Below are 19,462 nucleotides of genomic sequence, written 5' to 3'. Positions count from 1 at the left end.
AAACTATTTTAGTACAGAACGTACAGGTTTACTGGAAAATAGAGTCCTCCTTACTTATAACCAGTTTTCTCTATTATTAACATTTTGCATTAGTGTGGTACCTTTGTTAAAACGGAAGAAAAAATTGAGTTGTACTAATAACTGTAGTCCAAAACTTACATTATGATTTACTGCTGGTTTATATCAGTGAGATCATACAATGTCCTTTTGTGTCTGGCTTATTTCACTCAACATGTCTTCAATGTTTATTCATGGTGTCACAGTATCAACTTCATTCCTTTTTATGACTGAATAATATTCCATTGTGTATATATAGACCATATTTTATTTATCCATTCATCAGTTGATAGATGCTTGGGTTGCTTCCATCTTTTGGCAACTGTGAATAATGTCCTTATGAACATTGGTATGCAGATAGCTCTTCAATTCCCTGCTTTCAAATCTTTTAGGTATATACCTAAAAGTGAGGTTGTTGGGTCATATGGTACTTCTATATTTAACTTTCTGAGGATCCACCAAACTGTCTTCCACAGTGGCTATACCATTTTACATTCCCATCAGCAATGAATGAGTGTTCTTATTTCTCTACTCTTCTCCAACACTTGTAATTTTCCATTTTTTAAATAGTAGCCATTCTAACATGAAAAGATGGTAAACATAGCTATTAAGGAAATGCAAATCAAATCCATATTTCATACCCACTAGGATGGATACCTTTTATTTTTCTTCCTAATTGCTCTGGCTAGAACTTTCAGTACAGTATAGAGTATCAGTGGTGTCAGTGGTCATCTTTGTCTTGTTTCTGATCTTAGAGGGAAAGCTTTCAGTCTTTTACCATGGGCAGTGGTGTTAGCAGTGGGTTTTTAAATATATGCCCTTTATTATGTTGAGGAAGGTCCTTCTAAGTTTTCTGAGTGTTTTTATCAATAAGGGGTGCTGGATTTTTTCAAATGGCTTTTCTGTCTCAACTGAGATGATTTTCCTCCCTTCTTTCTATGATGTGGTATATGGCATTAATAGATTTTATGTTGAACCACCCATGCATACCTGGGATAAATCCCACCTGATCATGGGGTATAATTCTTTTAATGTGCTGTTGGATTTGGTTTTCTAGTATTTTGTTGAGGATTTTTGCATCTATATTCATAAGAGATACTGGTTTGTAATTTCTTGTGGTACTTTTTATCTACTTTATTATTATGGCAATTTTGGCTTTACAGAATGATTTGGGGGGTGTTCTTTCCTCTTTAATTTTTTAGAAGAGTCTGAGCAGGATTGTTATTAATTCTTGAAATGTTTTATAAAATTCACCAGTGAAGTCATCTGGTATTTGGTTTTTCTTTGTTGGGAGTTTTTTGACTACTGATTCAGTTTCTTTACTTATTAGTGGTATGTTGAGATCTTCTCTTGCTTCTTGAGTCAGTGTGGAATCAAGTGTGTGTTTCTAGTTGTTTATCAGTTAGGTTATCTAATTTGTTGGCATACAGTTCTAGTATTCTCTTTTGATCCTTTTTATTTTCTGTGGGGCAGTAAAGTCCTCTTTTTCATTTTTGATTTTAGTTATTTGTGTTCTCTTTTTGCTTTGTCAGTCTAGCTGAAGTTTTATCAATTTTTATCGTTCTTTTCAAAGAACCAATATTTTGTTGTTGTTTTGTTGTTGTTTTTAATTCTCTATTTCATTTATTTCCACTATGATCTTTGTTTTTTTTCCTTTCTCCTGCTCATTTTGAATATTGTTTGCTTTTCTTCCTTAGATTCTCTAATTGAGAGGTTAGATCTTTCTTAATATAAACATTTAAGGCTATGAGTTTCCCTCTCAGCATTGCCTTTTCTGCATTCATAGTTTTGGTTTATTGTGTTTTTGTATTCATTTACCCTAGTGTATTTCCTAACGTCCCTTGTGGATTTTTCTTGAACCCATTGGTTGTTTAAGAGTACGTTGTTTAATTTCCTAGTATTTATGAATTTTCCAATTTTCTGTCTGTTATTAATTTCTAGCTTCGTGCCATTGTGGTTGGAGAAGATGTGTTGTATGACTTAAATATATTCAATATATCAGATATATTTAGACTTGTTTTGTGACCTAACATATGGTCTGTCCTGGAGAATGACCCATGTGCACTAGAGAAGAATCTGTATACTGTTGCTGTTGGGTGAAACATTCTATATCTGTCTTTTAGGTCTAGTTGGCTTATAGTATCATTTAAATCTCTATTTGCCTAGATGTTCTTTCCATTATTGAAAGTGCTGTATTGAAGTCTTCTACCATCCGTGTAGAACTATTTCTCCCTTCAAATCTGTGAATATTTGCTTCATATATTTTGTGACTGTATCATTAGTTGTATATATATTTATAATTGTTGTGTCTTCTTGTTGAATTGACCCTTTCATCAGTATACTGTGACATTATTTTGTCCCTCAACAGTTTTTAACTTAAGTCTATTTCATTTGATGTTAGTACAGCTATCCCAGATGTCTTTTAGTAACTATTTTCCTGATATATTTTTTTCCCATCCTTTTACTTTGATCCTACTTGTGGATTTAATATGAGTCACTTGTAAACAGGATATAGTTGAGCCATGCCTTTTGATCCATTCTGCCAATCTCTACCTTTTGCCTGGAGAGTTTAATGCATTTATATGTAAAGTAACTAATGATAATGTAGGACTTCTGCCGTTTTGCTGTTCGGTCTTTGTAAGTTCTATTCCTTTTTTTGCCTCTTAATTCTTCTGTTAATGCCTAATTTCATATTTTTTTTATTTTTTGTAGTGTAACATTTTAAATATCTTATTTTCTCCTATATATAATTTTCACATGTTTTCTTTTTGGTTACCATGGAGCTTAAATTTAACAACCTAAAAACTATAACAATCACGTTTGATTTGATGCCAGCTTAACTTGTGCAGGTTATATCTCTTACTATCCTTGTTTATTTTGATGCTCAGATTGGCTTTGATATGGCCTTTGGGAGCCTCATCATGTTGCCTTATGTGTCTTTTTTGTCCTATCCCTGTAATTCTTTGAGTACTTTACTTTTTGGCACAGAAAGTTCCAAACTAATCTTCCCTACCCTGGCCAAAAACCATCCATTTCTCTCTGGAGCACTGGTTCTTTTTAATGAAGAAACTAAGATCTGGATACTAGTAATTTTTATTAGTGGAGTGTCATCTCACTCCACTAGGTCATCTCAGTGAATAAAGCTAGAAATATATGTAGATGTGTTCATATACACATACATACATATATATAAATATACACATACAGATATATATCAATCTATCTGTCTATATGTATATTAAAAATTAGTTCTTGCTGATACCTCCAGTTTGAATACTGTGTCACAGGGTTCATTCTATTCTCTGGCATATTTGTACTTGTACCGTGTTTGTATCACCCTTCTCTTCCAAGCAGGCACCTGACTTCGATATAAAGGCATTTTGAATCCTTAGAATGCAAGCCATCAGAGTTCTCAGTAGCTAGTTGTGACAAAATTAACTAAACTGACTTTTTTTAAAATATCATTTTCAGGGTCATAATCGTATCATTGCTTACAGTAGACCAGTTTATTTCTGCTTATGTTGTGGCCTTATTTGGCTCTTGGATTATGGTAGCAAAAACCTTACTACAACCAAGTTCAAACTATATGGAATAACTTTCACCAATCCACTGGTGTTCATATCAGCCAGGGATTTGGTTATAGGTGAGTCATTAATTTATTTGTATACAAACAGTTCACTGATAAGTAGATTGATTATATAAATAGTAATAGTTTTATTAAGCTTATTTTTCTCTTGTGGTGATCTGAGTGAGGAACAGAACTATAGAATTATTTTGAATATAAAAGCTAATGATAAATATAGGAATTCTGTACTTGGTACAGATGGGATGGAAAGTCTCCTTTTGGATTATATATCTCAGGTTCCTATAATGTAAAAATCATTGAAAAAATTTGAGAGGTATTTTTCGTAGTTGAAAGATTTTATTTTATACCCAACCATTTATATAGAGATAAATATTTCAAAAAGATATCTTTAAAAATGGTTTAGTAGTTTATATTAATTTTGGATTTCTTCTCATCATTTATAATCGAATAAACAAAATAATATGGTATCATATTTTTAATATACTCTTCTTTTCTTCTACAGTGTTTATACTCTGTTTCCCAGTAGTGTTTTTCATTGGTCTCCTGCCTCAGGTGAATACATTTGTAATGTATCTTTGTGAACAATTGGATATTCATATTTTTGGTGGTAATGGTAAGTACTTCTCTTTAAAAATCACTGATTACGGTATTACTTTTACATGTTGTAAAGTAATAAATTGAACATTGAAATGCTTTTACAGGTTTTATTTTAGAAATGGAAGTGGAAAAAATAGTACATATTTATAATAATTGAAGATGGGGCAGGAATCAATTTTTTTTCTTAAGATTTATTTTATTTATTTAGCCCCACCCCTGTTGTTTTGTGCTTGCTGTGTACAATCTGTATCTCCTCATCTTCTCTTTAGGAGTAACCAGGAACTGAATGCAGAACCTCCCATGTGGCTCAGTTGCTTGAGCCAGCCACCTCAACTCCCTGCTTTGTTGTGCCTTTCATTGTATTTCCTCTTTGTGTCTCCTTGTTGCATCATCTTGTTGTGTCAGCTCGCCATATCTGCCTGTTGTGCCAGCTTGCTGACTTGCTGGTCTTCTCCAGGAAGCACTGGGAACCAAACCCGGGGCCTCCCGTGTGGTAGGCGGGAGCGCAATTGCTTGAGCCACATCTGCTTCCCAGGAATCAATTTATAGATAAGAAAAGTAGTCAAGTTGGCTACATTGTTTAAAGTTTTAGTGAGTTTACTTGAAACCTATATAGGTTTATCCGATATTTAGAAAAGATCACTTGTCTCAAATAGATTAAACTCTGACACATAGCCTTATATATTTTTTAAATTTTTTAATTTTTAAAGATGCTTTAGATTACACAAATGTTGCATAAAAAATATAGGGGATTCCCAGATACCTCACCCCTCCCCTCCAACACACTTTCTCACGTAATAACATCTTTCATTAGTGTGGTACATTTGTTACAACTGATGAACACATATTGAAGCATTGCTAATAACCATGGACTATAGTTTGCATTATAGTTTACACTCTGTCCTGCACAGTTTTGTAGGTTATGATAAAATACATAATGGCCTGTATTCATCATTGCAATGTCATGCAGGACAATTAGAATAATAAGTCTATGATAGAATAGTAATAAGTCTACTTTTGTCCATTGTTGATTCCTCATCCTTGAAGATTTGGGATGGTGATGCCCACTCTGTTTCTAATTGAGAGGGGAGCTTAGATTCCTTGGGGCAGATGGATAGAACTATCTTGCTTGTAGTTGCAGACACTCTCTGTTCCTTGGGACAGGTGTTGTCCAATGAACTGGAAAGTAGGTATTACAACTTTACTGAGATTCGGGGCTCAACTAGCACATGAAAGGACCAAAGATTTAATTATCTGGGTCATATATTTAACAAGGATAGTGCTAATTATAGGTTCAAATAAAAGGAGCAGAAGAGCCATGTGTAGGGAAACTATAAATGAGTTTAACTCTGTTACACTAGGGAGCATAAATTCCAAAATAGGGCCCACTGGCAGGGCACCAAACTCCTGAGATTGTCTGCCATACCCATAGTGTCTGGATGTCTCTAGAGCTCTCAGGAGCCCCTCTGTTTGAGACACTCCTGTGGCAGTCAATGAGAGCCTGCTGAGACATGCTAAGTGTAACCTCTGGAATGACCTCCCAATTCATTTTGAAATCTCTTAGCCATAAAATCTCATTTGTTTTTAATGTTTCCACCTTTCAGTGAAGGTCTTTTTCCTTATGCAGTGCTAGTTGTTGCTTGGTAATAATTCCTTGGTCCCAGGGAGGCTCATCCCCGTAGTCATGTCCCATGGTGGTGGAAAGGTAGTGTGTTTATATGCTGAGTTTGGCTCAGAGAGAGTCCACATTTAATCAAAAAGGAGACTTTCAGGAGGTAACTCTTAGCCATTATACAATACTAGACTAAGTTTCAATTTCATAAGAAAAGGTATGTAAGTACAATCATCCATATCAAAGTCCTGGCATAATGGTCTGTCTTCCTTTACTAGGCACTGCCCATGTACTCAGGATTCTTACTATTCTATTAGAGAATGTAGCAGGACTCCCGAGGATGGAAATTCAGTATACTTTCGATTGTTGTGTAGATCGCAACCTACTGAGACAATGTCTCCTGAACACTTGAACATATTCATATGCCTTAGAGGCATGCCTCATTTGCACCCCTTCTCACGCATCTCTCCATCAGAGACACCTTGCTCCCATGATTTTCCCCTGCCACAGTTATTACCCTTCTGTGATCCACAAAAACCTCTCCAAAAATGAAGCAAAAACAAAACTAGTAAAATTAATAAGAAAATAAAATAATATTAATAACAATCTTTTATTTTGACTTTTCAATATTTTATTTTAAAATTATTAATATTATTTTATTTTCTTATTAATTTTCCACTAACCATGGTCAATAGTTTACATTAAGGTTTACATTTTGCAATATATACTTTTATAGGTTTTGACAAAATTTAAAATGGCCTGTATGCCTTATTGCAAGATCATGCAAAACAATTCTAGTGAACTGAAACTTCCCTGTGTTCTATTTATTCTATTCTTCTTACCTCCTCCCCTCATAACCTACAGTAACCACTGTTTCCATTTTTGAAGAATGAGATTCATAGTTACTTCAAGTAATATTGAGGGCTTGACGTTAGGTCAGTTTTCTTTTATTAGGCACTGCTTATATTCTTGAGAGATTCTTGCCCCTCTAATTGAGAACATGGCAGGACTCCCAAGGGTGGAAATTTAATATTTCCTTGCTTATTGTGTGGGTCTCCACCCCCTGATATAACATGCTATGACAAGGCAAACATTTACGTATTCCATAGAGGCATGTCCCAGGTGCACCATATCCTACATATACCCCACAACCAATGCCCTATACTTGTAACCCTCCCCTAGCATAGTTTAGAGCATTTTTAATGTTTTGAAAAATTTGTATGAATTTACCATTAGAGAAAATCTATTCATATATTAAAAATAAAGACTAGTAAAAAAGAAAAAAGAAAAAAGGTTAATTCATTAGCCATTCCCTATCCCTTATTACTAGTAATCCTACTGGATTTATTTTTGTTGTTTTAAGTAGTCAGATACATACTTTTGGGGGAGAAGTAGCTAACATGTGGGTATACATATTTATTTCTTTGGGAACACAAGTTCTGTTTACATAGAATTAATTACTTTCAGTGAATACTAAATATATATCCATGCCCTTTTCAGAACTCTACAAGTTTCATTTTCCCATACTTTTTGCTAATATAAGACGCATTCCTAAAAGATAGCATAGATTTTTTTTCCTGGTGTATATAAATATTCATTGCTTAAAGCTGAATATATTTTATCCTATATAAAATATTGAGGATCGCAAACCTTTGTTATTTCAAAATCTTTTGAAAACACAGGATAAAGTAACCTAATTTCTAAAATCAGAACAAGTAGTATTTAATTACAGTCAACACTAACATCTTAAATGCTCTTTGGTGACCTTTCAATATAGGTTTTTTACAAAGATTTTTATAAAATATTAATTTTATTTTTCCCTTTATTGTCTAGCCACCACAAGCCTGCTTGCAGCACTTTACAGTTTTATCTGTAGCATAGTGGCAGTAGCCTTATTATATGGATTGTGTTATGGAGCTTTAAAGGTGAGCAATAAATTGTAGCATGTTTGTTTTTTTTTTTTTTTTTTACAATTTCAATAGCTTTTATTTTTTTTTTTTTTTTTAATTTTTTTATTTTTTATTGACTTAGTAATAATATTACATTAAAAATATATATGTGAGGTCCCATTCAACCCCACCCCCCCACCCCCCCTCTCCCCCCCCCCCAACAACACTCGTTCCCATCATCATGACACATCCATTGGATTTGGTAAGTACATCTTTGGGCACCTCTGCACCTCATATACATTGGTTCACATCATGGCCCATACTCTCCTCTATTCCATCATGTAGGCCCTAATTGTAGCATGTTTTGTCCTTAAGGCAATATTTCCATGTGAAGATCGTTTTAAATTGACTAATACTGATTTTTTTTTCTCTCTTGCTCATGCCACTTCAACATTAATTTCTATGGTCTTCATATACTGAATTAATATTCTCATTCTCATTTACCTCCAAGTTGTAAACAACTTAATAGTTAACCATTATTAAAAGCAAATCTTTCAATTAATTAATCATAGATCAGTTTAGAAACAGATTATTAAAAATTAGGCTGGTGGGATGTAATGGACATGGTAATCACAGCATATGAAATTAATCTTAGGTTTCTAGTTAAGAATTAATGTAACCTATAAAGGCTCCTATCAAAGTTTCTTAAAACTCTTCTATTCAAGGGCTGCAATTTAAGTAAAAATTAATGCATTGAAATTAAATGTCATTATTAAGTTAGAAAGATCTGGATAAGCCTTATATGTTGGGAGGGTGGGTGAGATGTATACTATAATTCCACTTGACTCCCCACCCCTAGCATTCTATTTTTCAGAACCCCCAGAAAAAGACAGGATTGGAGTGGTATCTACCACACAGAGCACACTTAGGAAATGTTATTCCAATTATCATTATTATCTACTCTATGCTAGTTGCCATGCTGTAATAGACTCTAATAGACTTGCCATCTTGACAAGTTGAAGAGACATGGCATATCCACATGTTTGAATGGTCTTGAAATGTAGCCTTTGAATTATTTATTTCTGGGAATATATAGTTCATTCATTCATGAAGCACTTATTGAATGCTTGCTCAGTGCTCTGGCAAATAAAATGGTATATAAACCATGGATCTTGAGCAAAAGCATCAAGAAAGTACCAGACCAGATATCAACATTTTCTTTTGTCTAATGTCTTATTTTATGCATTACCTTTCCTATTCCATTATTACATACAGTTAAAAATTTACCACATCAAGTTATTTGGGTTTTCAAAAGGGATTACATAGTTTACTCTAAGCTTAATACCACTTCAAATGTGAAAGATTGACAACAGCATGCATCAGGAGCAATTATGTTATTCCTAGTCTATGAATAGAGCTTTGATGCCAAAAGAAAACTGAAGACGATCTAGCAGCCAGATTCTAGCTCATCAGAAAGTAATAAATCTCAGTTTATCTGGAGTAAAATGTAATTAGTAATATGGTTTAAGGGGTTTTTGTTGAATTCATTAATTATCTTTCCAAAATACTGAAGTAAAAGGATTATTTGATTGATTCGAAGCATATTGTTCTTTAAATTAGTACTTTTTTTTTCCAATAGGATTCTTGGGATGGCCAGCATATTCCAGTTCTTTTCTCCATTTTTTGTGGTTTATTAGTGGCAGTATCCTATCATCTCAGCCGACAAAGTAGTGATCCATCTGTCCTTTTGTAAGTGAAATCAATTATATTATTGAGTTAAAGGAATTTAAATAAGCTAGCGTTTCTTTCAAATTTAACTATCAATATCTATTTTCCCAGTGCCTTTCCAAAGTGCTGTTAGCCTAATTTTATATTAGGTTTCAAAATGTATTAACTTCAGGGAATTCTAGCTATGTTAACAAAAGGGGCATTGATAAAGTGGGATATATATCAGTTTATTCCTTCCCAAGTTTTAAAACTGTGTTTTATTGGAAATATTTTCACTGTATGCTAAATATGGTATCTTAAATTTTTAGAATTTACCATATGCTAATAATTGAATATAGTTCGATCACTTGATTTTTCTACCAGAAACTTTATTTACCCTTTGAAGTATTGGTCTTCAGGTTCAAATTGTTTTTATTATTATTATTGCTTTCTCTTTTTATTACTAAATTTTTCTCATAATTTTTAAAATATGAAGGTCTTTGTTGCAGTCTAAGATTTTTCCTAAAACAGAAGAGAAAAATCCAGAAGACCCTCTGTCTGAAGTAAAAGATCCATTGCCTGAAAAACTCAGAAATTCTGTTGTAAGTTTTAGCTTTTTAAATCATTTAAATTTTACCTGGTTTTATCATCTTGTATAATGAATTATGAAGGTCTTTAGTAATTAGAGGGAAATGTATAGTTAGATTGAGTTGGGTTAATGTATGTTGTTGATTACCTTTATTTCAAGTTTTTACGTGTAGAATGCTCATTCCTCAACCTTGGTTTCTATGTAGAACAGTAGGTATGCTAAACATTCATTTCCAGATCAACTGAAATTAAATAATAATTTCATTGTTTTCATAGAATTTTTAATACTATTCATCTGAAAGATTAATATTAACATAAATTAATGTGCCACAATAATGGAAGAGTTTGTTGATGTGGGAGGGGTGGTGTGGGTGGGGTGGGGGATATATGGAGACCTCATATTTTTTGAATGTAACATTTAAAAGAAAATAAAAAAACCAGCAGTAATCTAAAAAAAAAACAAAACAAAACACCAAAACAAATTAGATTGACTATTTTTGCTTTTGTCATTTTTTTGATTAAAAACATTCTTTGTTTTGTTCTTAAGGGCAGTCTGAAAATGTATGTGTGTGTTTTCTAGGTTGAAGGGAGAAAAATAACCTGTAATAACTTAATATATTTAAGTAATAAATGAAGTGGTTTTTATATTTCAAATTTAGTGAATTATGTTATTTGTGTTCTTTTAATAATTATTTGAAAAATGAATTCTGTAGATGTATATCTATTCTGTGGAACAAAGCTTAAAACTTTCCTTTTCTTCAAAATATTTTAGGTTTTCTAGGAGTGAGAAAAAATGTTTTCAGGCCACTGAAATAATTTCTTTATATATACTCTACATATTTTGATATTTTGCATTGTCTTAAAATTAGTTTTGTCAAATTCCATAACCTCTATCTAGATATTACCTTTTTTTAAACAAAAAGTTAAATAATGGACTGTCACCAGATTAAAGAATTTTCTAGTTCTATGATTTTATTTATAATTTATAATTTTATTGCACTGAGATAAGAAAGGATGGTTTTCAATAGGGTGCTATATGGAAACTGCTTTTATTCCTTTTTTTGCTCTGGAATATGATCAATTTGGGATAATATTCCTAAGTGCTGGAGACAATGTATATTGCCATATTTTATTATTTTAGAGTTCATTGCTTGATATAAATTTTTAAATCTTGTCTATTTTCCTTTAGATCTTTTACGTACATTTTTATTTTTTATTCACTTAACAACTTTGGTCCAAGAATCTTATGTTATGACTTCCTTGTAAATATGACTTTTAACATTGCCAAGTGTCCTTTATCTCATTTGATACTTTTAGTAGTGAAGTCTACTTTGTCAGTTATCAGAATTAAAAATATTGCTCTTTTATTATTTAAAAAAAAAAAAAATATTTTAGGTTTTCAGTTATGATTTTAGATTATTTCCATTTGTGAATGAATGAATTGATATAGGTCTTAAATTAGGTATAGTACCTTGGTGTACTTGAGAGTTTTCATAAAAACTTCTGAAAACTTTGGAAATACAAAACTGTCTGAAGACATATTTTAAGCTAATTCTCTCCTGAACTTTTTTCTATGTTAGCAAAGGATATTACATTAGTAGGATATTCTGAATCTAGCTTATAAACAAACCGTAAACAGGCCAGTTGATGATCAACCACACAAAGATATCAAGAGGTTTCAGTTTTTTACTACAAACACTAAAAGAGCCAAAATCTAGTAAGTAAAATAGGTATCATTGTGGACCTATACTCCCAAACTGCATGCATGGGTTTCAGCATTTTAAAAGACCAATGAAAATATAACTTATCTAAAGAGATATATTCCTGTAAATGACAAGGTAGCTTAAGTACTTCATTGCTTTTTCTCATATGAAAAAGTCTAACTTACAGACCAATGGAATAACACTTCATTCTAAAAGATTTAGTTGCAATCTGTTATACAATATGTGGAACTCAATACGTTTAATTTCCTTGGCATCAATATAAGAAGTCTCTAAAAGTACTAAAAAAGAGAATCAATGAAATTTTCTTTCTTGAAGTTTGGCAGTTGGGAATAAAGGACAAAACATTTTTTTAAACTTATGTAATTCCTTAATAATTCTGTTTTATTCTACAGAGTGAACGTTTACAGTCTGACCTAGTAGTTTGCATTGTGATTGGTGTGTTGTATTTTGCTATTCATGTAAGCACAGTATTCACAGCACTGCAGGTAAGAAATAATTTTGTTCTTTTGTTGGGGAAAAATAACTATTTGGATTAATTTCTGGTTTGATATCCCCTCCTAAAGTCATGAAACATCTCATCCCAATACATCTGAGATCTCATCATCTAACAGGTCCAGGTAGGGGTGAGGCTACTCAGATGTTGTTCCTTAAGTACAATTTCTCTCATTCGTAGGCCGTATTTCCTTATGTTACTATTTTTCTTCTTCATGAAAGACTTACTTTAACATTTCTTTTAGTGTGAGATCTGCATCTCCAGAGTTTTCCCTCTGTGTGGTTATCTCTTCTGGATACTATCTGGTGTCTAGTTGTCTCCAGACTCTCTCTCCTTTACTCAGGGAGTCTCTGGGCTCCGCCTCGGTTTCCCCCTCTCTACGCTGCAGACTGTAAAGGACCTCAAGGCATTAAGCTGGGCAGTCATAAGGCTCACCTAATTTCTTTCCTTTCTCTCACTGTTTTCTGATGCCTAGTGTTTTGAAAACTATTAGTTTATGTATTATTTTCTGATTTGGTTATTTATATGGAATAGTAAATCTGGTTCCTCTTAACTCCATTTACCTAGAAGTAAAGGTTTAATTATTTAATTTTATTTAAGATCCCTGCCTGTTATTCTTCTCTTCCAATTTGAACTATTAATTCCTGAACACTCAAAAGCTGAGTAAGGTCCAATAGGATTTGGGGCCTAAAGGGCTTGGATGGAGGCTCCTTTATGTCCAAGGGATACAGTTTCTAAATGTATAACTTTATTTGATTATTTGAAATGATGATACTTGATTTCCTCATTTGCAAATTTAGTCTTCCATGAGAAGTCCTTTCTAATAGAGTATGCAAAGGCACAACAAAAGGAAGTTTTTTTCTTGTCTCATTTTCCTCTTCTCAAAGACTTCCAGTTTTACTTAGCTCTTGTCCTTTATCTCTACTAGTTAAAACAATTTGACTTTCTATGAAAGTAAAATGGAACATTCTCAGGTTGGTAAGCAATATGCCTCAGGCTACTTTTTCGTTATACCATACTATAAGGTAGGAGAAAGTACTTAACATGTTTTAAGTATCTGTAATACATGAACAGTTACTAATCTTCATGACTGACTTAATCAGGGAGAAATCTGCATAATATAGAGAAATATTAACTGTAAGCAAATGTTTGGTTCTTATATTCCATAATTGACCTTGCTATTCTCTGCTATCAAACAGAAAATTGTATTACCAAATTAGTAGTTCTCCTGTGGGCCTCAAAATCATTCCTTATTTTCTCAACCTTATTGTTTTCCCCAGCCTGCTCTCAAATACGTGTTGTATGCATTGGTGGCTTTCCTGGGTTTTGTAACCCATTACGTGCTGCCTCAGGTTAGAAAACAGCTACCATGGCATTGTTTTTCTCATCCTCTGCTGAAGACAGTGGAATATAATCAATATGAGGTTCGAAGTAAGTATTCCATTAAAAGTTTTTTTTAATACTGTAGATTATAATACTTATTTATACTGTGGATTTTTTTTTACTATATAGATGACTGATTAAATGAGTATCATCAAGTAACGCTTTGGCTTGTGTTTCTTTTAATTAGGCTTGAAACTGTTAATGAGTCAAATTTCTTAGAGGATGCTTTAATTTTCAGTATAAATGCTAGTGCTATGATGCTAACTTTTTACAGAATAAAAATTCTTCTCATAATTGTTCTTCATAGATCTCTCACTGATGAATCCTTTGTTTATGGCTTTCCTATCCAGCCCCTCCCGTCCCCTTCGCTACCCCACATTGCCAGCCACCCCATCCCATGTGCAAGGAACCCAATCTTCTTGAAGGCTTTATTTGAAATATTTTTAACCCAAAGCACAGGAGTCTCTATATCCTATATCCTACTAGAGGGGATAAATAAAAGAGCTGATAAAGTAAAAAGGAGTTAAAAACATTTTTTAATTACTCTTATATATTAGTTCAGATTTGGGATAAAATATAAAATCACACAAAAAGAGGTAGAAGGCCCATCCACTTGGCAAGCTCTTCTGCCACTTTAAACCCTGATGTTTGTTTCTTGTTGTTAATAGTCAATCAGTTCATTGGCCATGGCCTGTAATATACCATACTTCCTGATTTTAAAAGTAATAAAAGTTCATACCTATCATTTATTGAGTTTCCTCTTCTATAATGCCTCTCATTTTCCCAGTCTGATATGAAAAGGTTTGTTTTTTCTTCCAATCTCTCTTCTAATCTAGTTATCTGGAATCTATAATTGCAAAGGAATCTTTTCTTTAAGACCAAATCTATTTCATTGGGGTTAAAGAGATTCCATTCGACTATTTTCCGTGTAGTGTTTATAAACAATTGGGAAAAATCAACACACATCTTACACAGTTCCTATCATAAATTCCCACTTGGGTCTTGCATTTTGAGTGCCTACTATGTATTCATCCCCCAAAATAGCTGTTTCATTACTTTTTCTTAAAATTTCAATAACATGCCTTGGGAAAATAGAATGAATTCTGTTGCCACAAATGAAAATGAGAGATTAAAGGTAGAAATGGTAGGTGAACCATTAACAGCATGGCTTTTCATCTCTTACATTAAAATATTTTATAAACTTTAGTATCTTTTGATGTTTCTTGACTGAGTCAGTTATTTGATGATTGCTTAATGGTGATTTTCCAATTCCATCACTCCTTCTACAGTAATTAGTTTGCTTTTGTGTGTATCTCACCATTAATTTCCAGTACGTACCTGGAATCTTTTTTTAAATTGTGATTTTATACAAGTGGAATCTTATAGTATTTGTCTTTTTCTCTCTGCCTTATGTGTCAGAACTTCACTTCTTTTTTATGGCTGAATATATTCCATTGCACATATATACCACATTTTATTACTTTATCCATTCATCTTTTAGTGAACAGAGGTTTTCACCTTTTAAGTATTGTGAATAATGTTGCTCTTAACATTAGTGTACAAAACATTGTCCATATTTTTTAAAATTTTGAATCAGTATAGCGTTTTTACTTATTAAAAATACTAAGTAATAGCAAAGTTGATTTTTTCCCTCCTACTCATTTTAGTAGCTAAAACACAGATATTATTTATTACAGAACTTCCTAAAATCAGGTGACATTGTTTTCAAATAGTCTAAGAACCTTGATTTAAATCTTTCGTCTATACTAGACATTTTCTTCAATAAACTAATATTAAAATATTTGAAAAATACTATTGACAATAGCTTGACTCTTACAAATAAGTACGGACATATCATACTTTATCTATTCTGAGATATTATGTTTTAAAAGATGTATATGTGAATTTTAATGTGTATATATCTTAACATTTTTAAAAAACAGATAATATATAATTTCTTTCTTTTGGAAAGAAGGAATACTTAATCTTTAGTAATATTTCCTTCACAACTTACAGGCATAAATGAGAAAAGGTTATAGTTATAAACTGAGGTTTCAAGAATTAAAGTTTCAAATGAAATTCATCTAAATTTAAGTCACATCTAAGTTGCAAATTTGGATGTGTCCCAGAATTCATAGAACTTGATAGAAGTACTGGATTTCTTATATTATTTATATGAAATAAAGCTAAATTTGAGTTGTATTATTTTTCTTTCTTATCACAAACTATTTCATACATGTCATTTTCTTAACTTATATTGCCCTGTTAGATGCAGCCACTATGATGTGGTTTGAGAAACTTCATGTGTGGCTTCTTTTTGTGGAGAAGAATATCATTTATCCATTGATTGTTCTCAATGAACTTAGTAGCAGTGCAGAGACAATTGCTAGTCCTAAAAAACTGGATACAGAGTAAGTACAGTAATCCACCAGTCTAAGCCTTACTATTGGGGGCTGTTAGAAGCAATATTTGTAAGTAAGTAATTGATCAAGTAACAAATCATTATTGAGTGTTGGTTCGGTGAAAGACCCTGTGAGATTTAAAAAAAAACGTGAAATTTTATCTTCAACGTTCCTTCTCTGAACAGCTATTTTTGCTCTTGGCATATTCACTACTCAAAATATCTCATTGTCAACTGATATTTTATAAGAGGACATTTGTTAAAAATTGTTAATTTTTAATATTAGATACAAGTTTGAGATAGTTATTTTTGTGTACTGTGTAAATCAAAGCATTTGTAGTTAGATCCTATCGACGTACCCACTAGAGTAGGTACGTGTTTTGGGTAAGCATTAATATATAATTTTCATATGTTAAATGCAATTAATGTTAAGGCAGTAGAAACCTCAAGAAACTGGACAGCCAAATGTCAGAATTTTACTTTTGTTTCTTATTTTAAAGCATGCTTATTTATATAGAGCAAAAGAGTCATCACACATTTTATTAAAAGGGGATATTATAGTAGTCAGATTCTTTTAGAATATACTTTGCTCAGCTATACACATTATGTTTAGAAGTTTAAATTTAATCTATACATTGTAAGCTTAGTAATATAAATAGTGATTTTTTTTTTTGAAGTAAGATTTTCAGCCGTTGATGAGTTGTGCTTTTTTTATATTATAGATTAGGTGCTTTAATGATCACGATTGCTGGTCTGAAGTTGTTACGATCCTCTTTTAGCAGCCCTACATATCAGTATGTCACAGTCATCTTCACTGTGCTCTTTTTCAAATTTGACTATGAAGCTTTTTCAGAGACCATGCTTTTGGATCTTTTCTTCATGTCCATACTCTTCAACAAGGTAATTTATGATGGAAAGGAATATCTTTATCTGAAAACAATCTCCATTAATAATATGCTATTCATTGAGGATTATGCTTATATTTCATTGGACTTATTATTTTATAAGTAACTAATAGCTCTCTTCAATCAACCAGTTATTTAGGGACATGTTAGATTCCCTAAACAGTGGTGGTTCCTGTGATCCATAAAAGATATTTCTTGCTATAGTTAGGAAGATAAGTTTAACTTACATAGACAATTAGAGAAATTTGTTTAAAAATGTGTGTTCTTTTTTTTTTTTTTTTTTTTTTTTTTTTAAGTTACTGGGCTTTGAACCCAGGACCTCATATATGGAAAGTAGGCGTTCAACCATTGAGCTACACCCACTCCCTTGTATTTTTAAATATATGTGATCTTCCGAAAGGGGTTATGGGTTTGGGATAATTTAATAAATGGAAATGGTAATAATTGAATTGGGCTCTGCACAGCTGGAATTTGGATAGACAGTGGGAAGAAATTCTATCTGAGGGTAATAACCTGGTAGCTGAATGAAGATGGTAGAGACTAAGGGCTGTGAAGCCATGTGGGAACAATCATAAATTAGCTTCATGGTGACATTTGTAGAATACTCTGTAGTTTATAGAATGCTTCTAAAATTCATTATCCACCCATAAGATCCATACTCTTATTACTTTTAACAAGGCAGTAAATCCTTAGTATTATACCTCCCATTCCAAGGATCTCTTTGCTGTATCACACTACATTTCCAAATGGAGTAGGTTTTGCATTCAGATTATAGTGATCATTGTAAATTAAATAGCAGGTTTCATGTTAACATTGACCACATACAAAGGTCTTTGGTGCATATTATCACGTTTGATAAATAACAGAAAGCTGAAGCTAATGAGCAGCTACAAAACACAGTGAAAGTACAATTTTAGGTAAGTTAGCCTGATCAGCCACATTTGGGATGAATTGGGGAAGAAAGTACCTGAAAGTCCAGAGAACAGTTTAAGAGGTTATGGTAGTAATTCAGATGTGAAAGAGGTCTAACTTAGGATGGAAACTGTAAAAATGGAAAACCTTTAATCTGAACATTTTCTTGATAGTCAATTTCAGTATTGTGATAAATAGCTTCTAATATTTTGGTATTTTAATTGAATATTGCACTAATTTGTATGCATTTTTATCATTTATTTCCTCTTCTAAATGAGCATGATGATTAATCAAAGGAGGAAACACGATAATTAATTATAGAATTGTTTGTGTAAAGAAGCATATGGTTTCCCATAAATTTAAATATTTATATTGAAACTTGTATTGTTAATTTTATTTGTTGGGAAAAAATGATAAATATAAATCAAATAATCTTTAAAATAGATGCTACTTAACTACCTTAGTTTAAATTTTCTTAATGCTTTCATTTGTTAAACAAATATATATATATATATTTGAACATATATCATGTGCCAGAACTGTTGTGTAGAGGCTTAGGATACATCAGTGAACAAAACCCTAGAGAGCCCTGTCCTTAAGGAGTTTGCATTTTTATGTAGTCACTAGTTAGAACTTAATAGAGATAAGCAAGTAATATACAGGAGAGCTCTTTAATTATACTTTTGATTCTAAGGTATATTTTTTATTTTTATTTTTATTTTATTTTTAGGAGGTGCCGGGGATTGAATCCGGGACCTCGTACATGGAAAGCAGATATTCAACCACTGAGATACACCTGCCTCTCTAAGATATTGTTTTAAGATGCACCATCAATTTAATAAACTTTCAAGAAAAATTAATCTCAAAATGTATACAGAAATATTTTTACTAATAGTCACTTATGCATATAATTGCTTATCATTTTCTTATTCATATTACTATTGAAATTTGAGTACAATCTGTTTCACTTCTAGAAATTTGAGTACAATCTGTTTTTTCTCAAACATTTCTTTTAAGCAGTTATATGGCATCATGACAATACTCCTGCTTTTATTTACTATGATCCATACCATGTTAGTGTTGAGGATTGCCAGCATAATTTTGAGTCATGGCAAAGAATATTGGGGTTCATCAGCATTTCTAATTGGTGGGAGTTGTGATTTCTTTTTGCAAATTAAACAGGTTCATTTATAAATCAACTAAACTATTTTAAGAGATGAGGTATTTAGTGCCTGAATCATGACACCCGAATTGGTCAGAACTTCTTGCTTTTATTTTTATGATCCTGTGATTTATTTTAAAGAGACTGGGCCTTCAAGGGGGGGGGGATGGTGGGGGGAAGGTCGGGGAAAAATAAATAAAAATAAATCTTAAAAAAAAAAAGAGACTGGGCCTTACATTGCCTAACATGTTAGGAAATAGTGGGCAAACTAAGTATGTTTTAGTGTTGAAGTTATGTTTTACCACAATAAGAGATCCAAATTTAAGTAGAAATAAGATTTTAAAATGTGTATTGTGTTACCAATGACAATAACAATTGAAGTATATAAACAAATGTCCAATACCTGTTTGTCTGCATTCCTATAGAAACAAGAGGTTACAGTTGTA

The 19,462-nt window shown here is 32.3% G+C and overlaps 1 protein-coding gene across 6 annotated transcripts in view; it reads left to right on the top strand.

Annotated features, from left to right (window-relative positions):
• The window catches only part of PCNX1 (pecanex 1), a 171,693-nt gene that overhangs the window by 111,655 nt on the left and 40,576 nt on the right, over positions 1-19,462 (top strand). For all 6 annotated transcript variants that reach the window (XM_058293180.2, XM_071213836.1, XM_058293181.2 and 3 more), the window contains 9 exons: positions 3,529-3,700; positions 4,146-4,256; positions 7,686-7,777; positions 9,381-9,490; positions 9,945-10,050; positions 12,153-12,245; positions 13,534-13,684; positions 15,906-16,047; positions 16,760-16,937. In XM_058293180.2, coding sequence (XP_058149163.1) covers positions 3,529-3,700; positions 4,146-4,256; positions 7,686-7,777; positions 9,381-9,490; positions 9,945-10,050; positions 12,153-12,245; positions 13,534-13,684; positions 15,906-16,047; positions 16,760-16,937 — 1,155 coding nt within the window. The remainder of the gene's footprint in view (positions 1-3,528; positions 3,701-4,145; positions 4,257-7,685; positions 7,778-9,380; positions 9,491-9,944; positions 10,051-12,152; positions 12,246-13,533; positions 13,685-15,905; positions 16,048-16,759; positions 16,938-19,462) is intronic.

Source organism: Dasypus novemcinctus, chromosome 3, assembly GCF_030445035.2.
Source record: "Dasypus novemcinctus isolate mDasNov1 chromosome 3, mDasNov1.1.hap2, whole genome shotgun sequence".
NCBI classification, from domain to species: Eukaryota; Metazoa; Chordata; class Mammalia; order Cingulata; family Dasypodidae; genus Dasypus; species Dasypus novemcinctus.
Note: the sequence above shows the minus strand (reverse complement) of the source record. Positions and strands in the feature narration are given on the sequence as shown.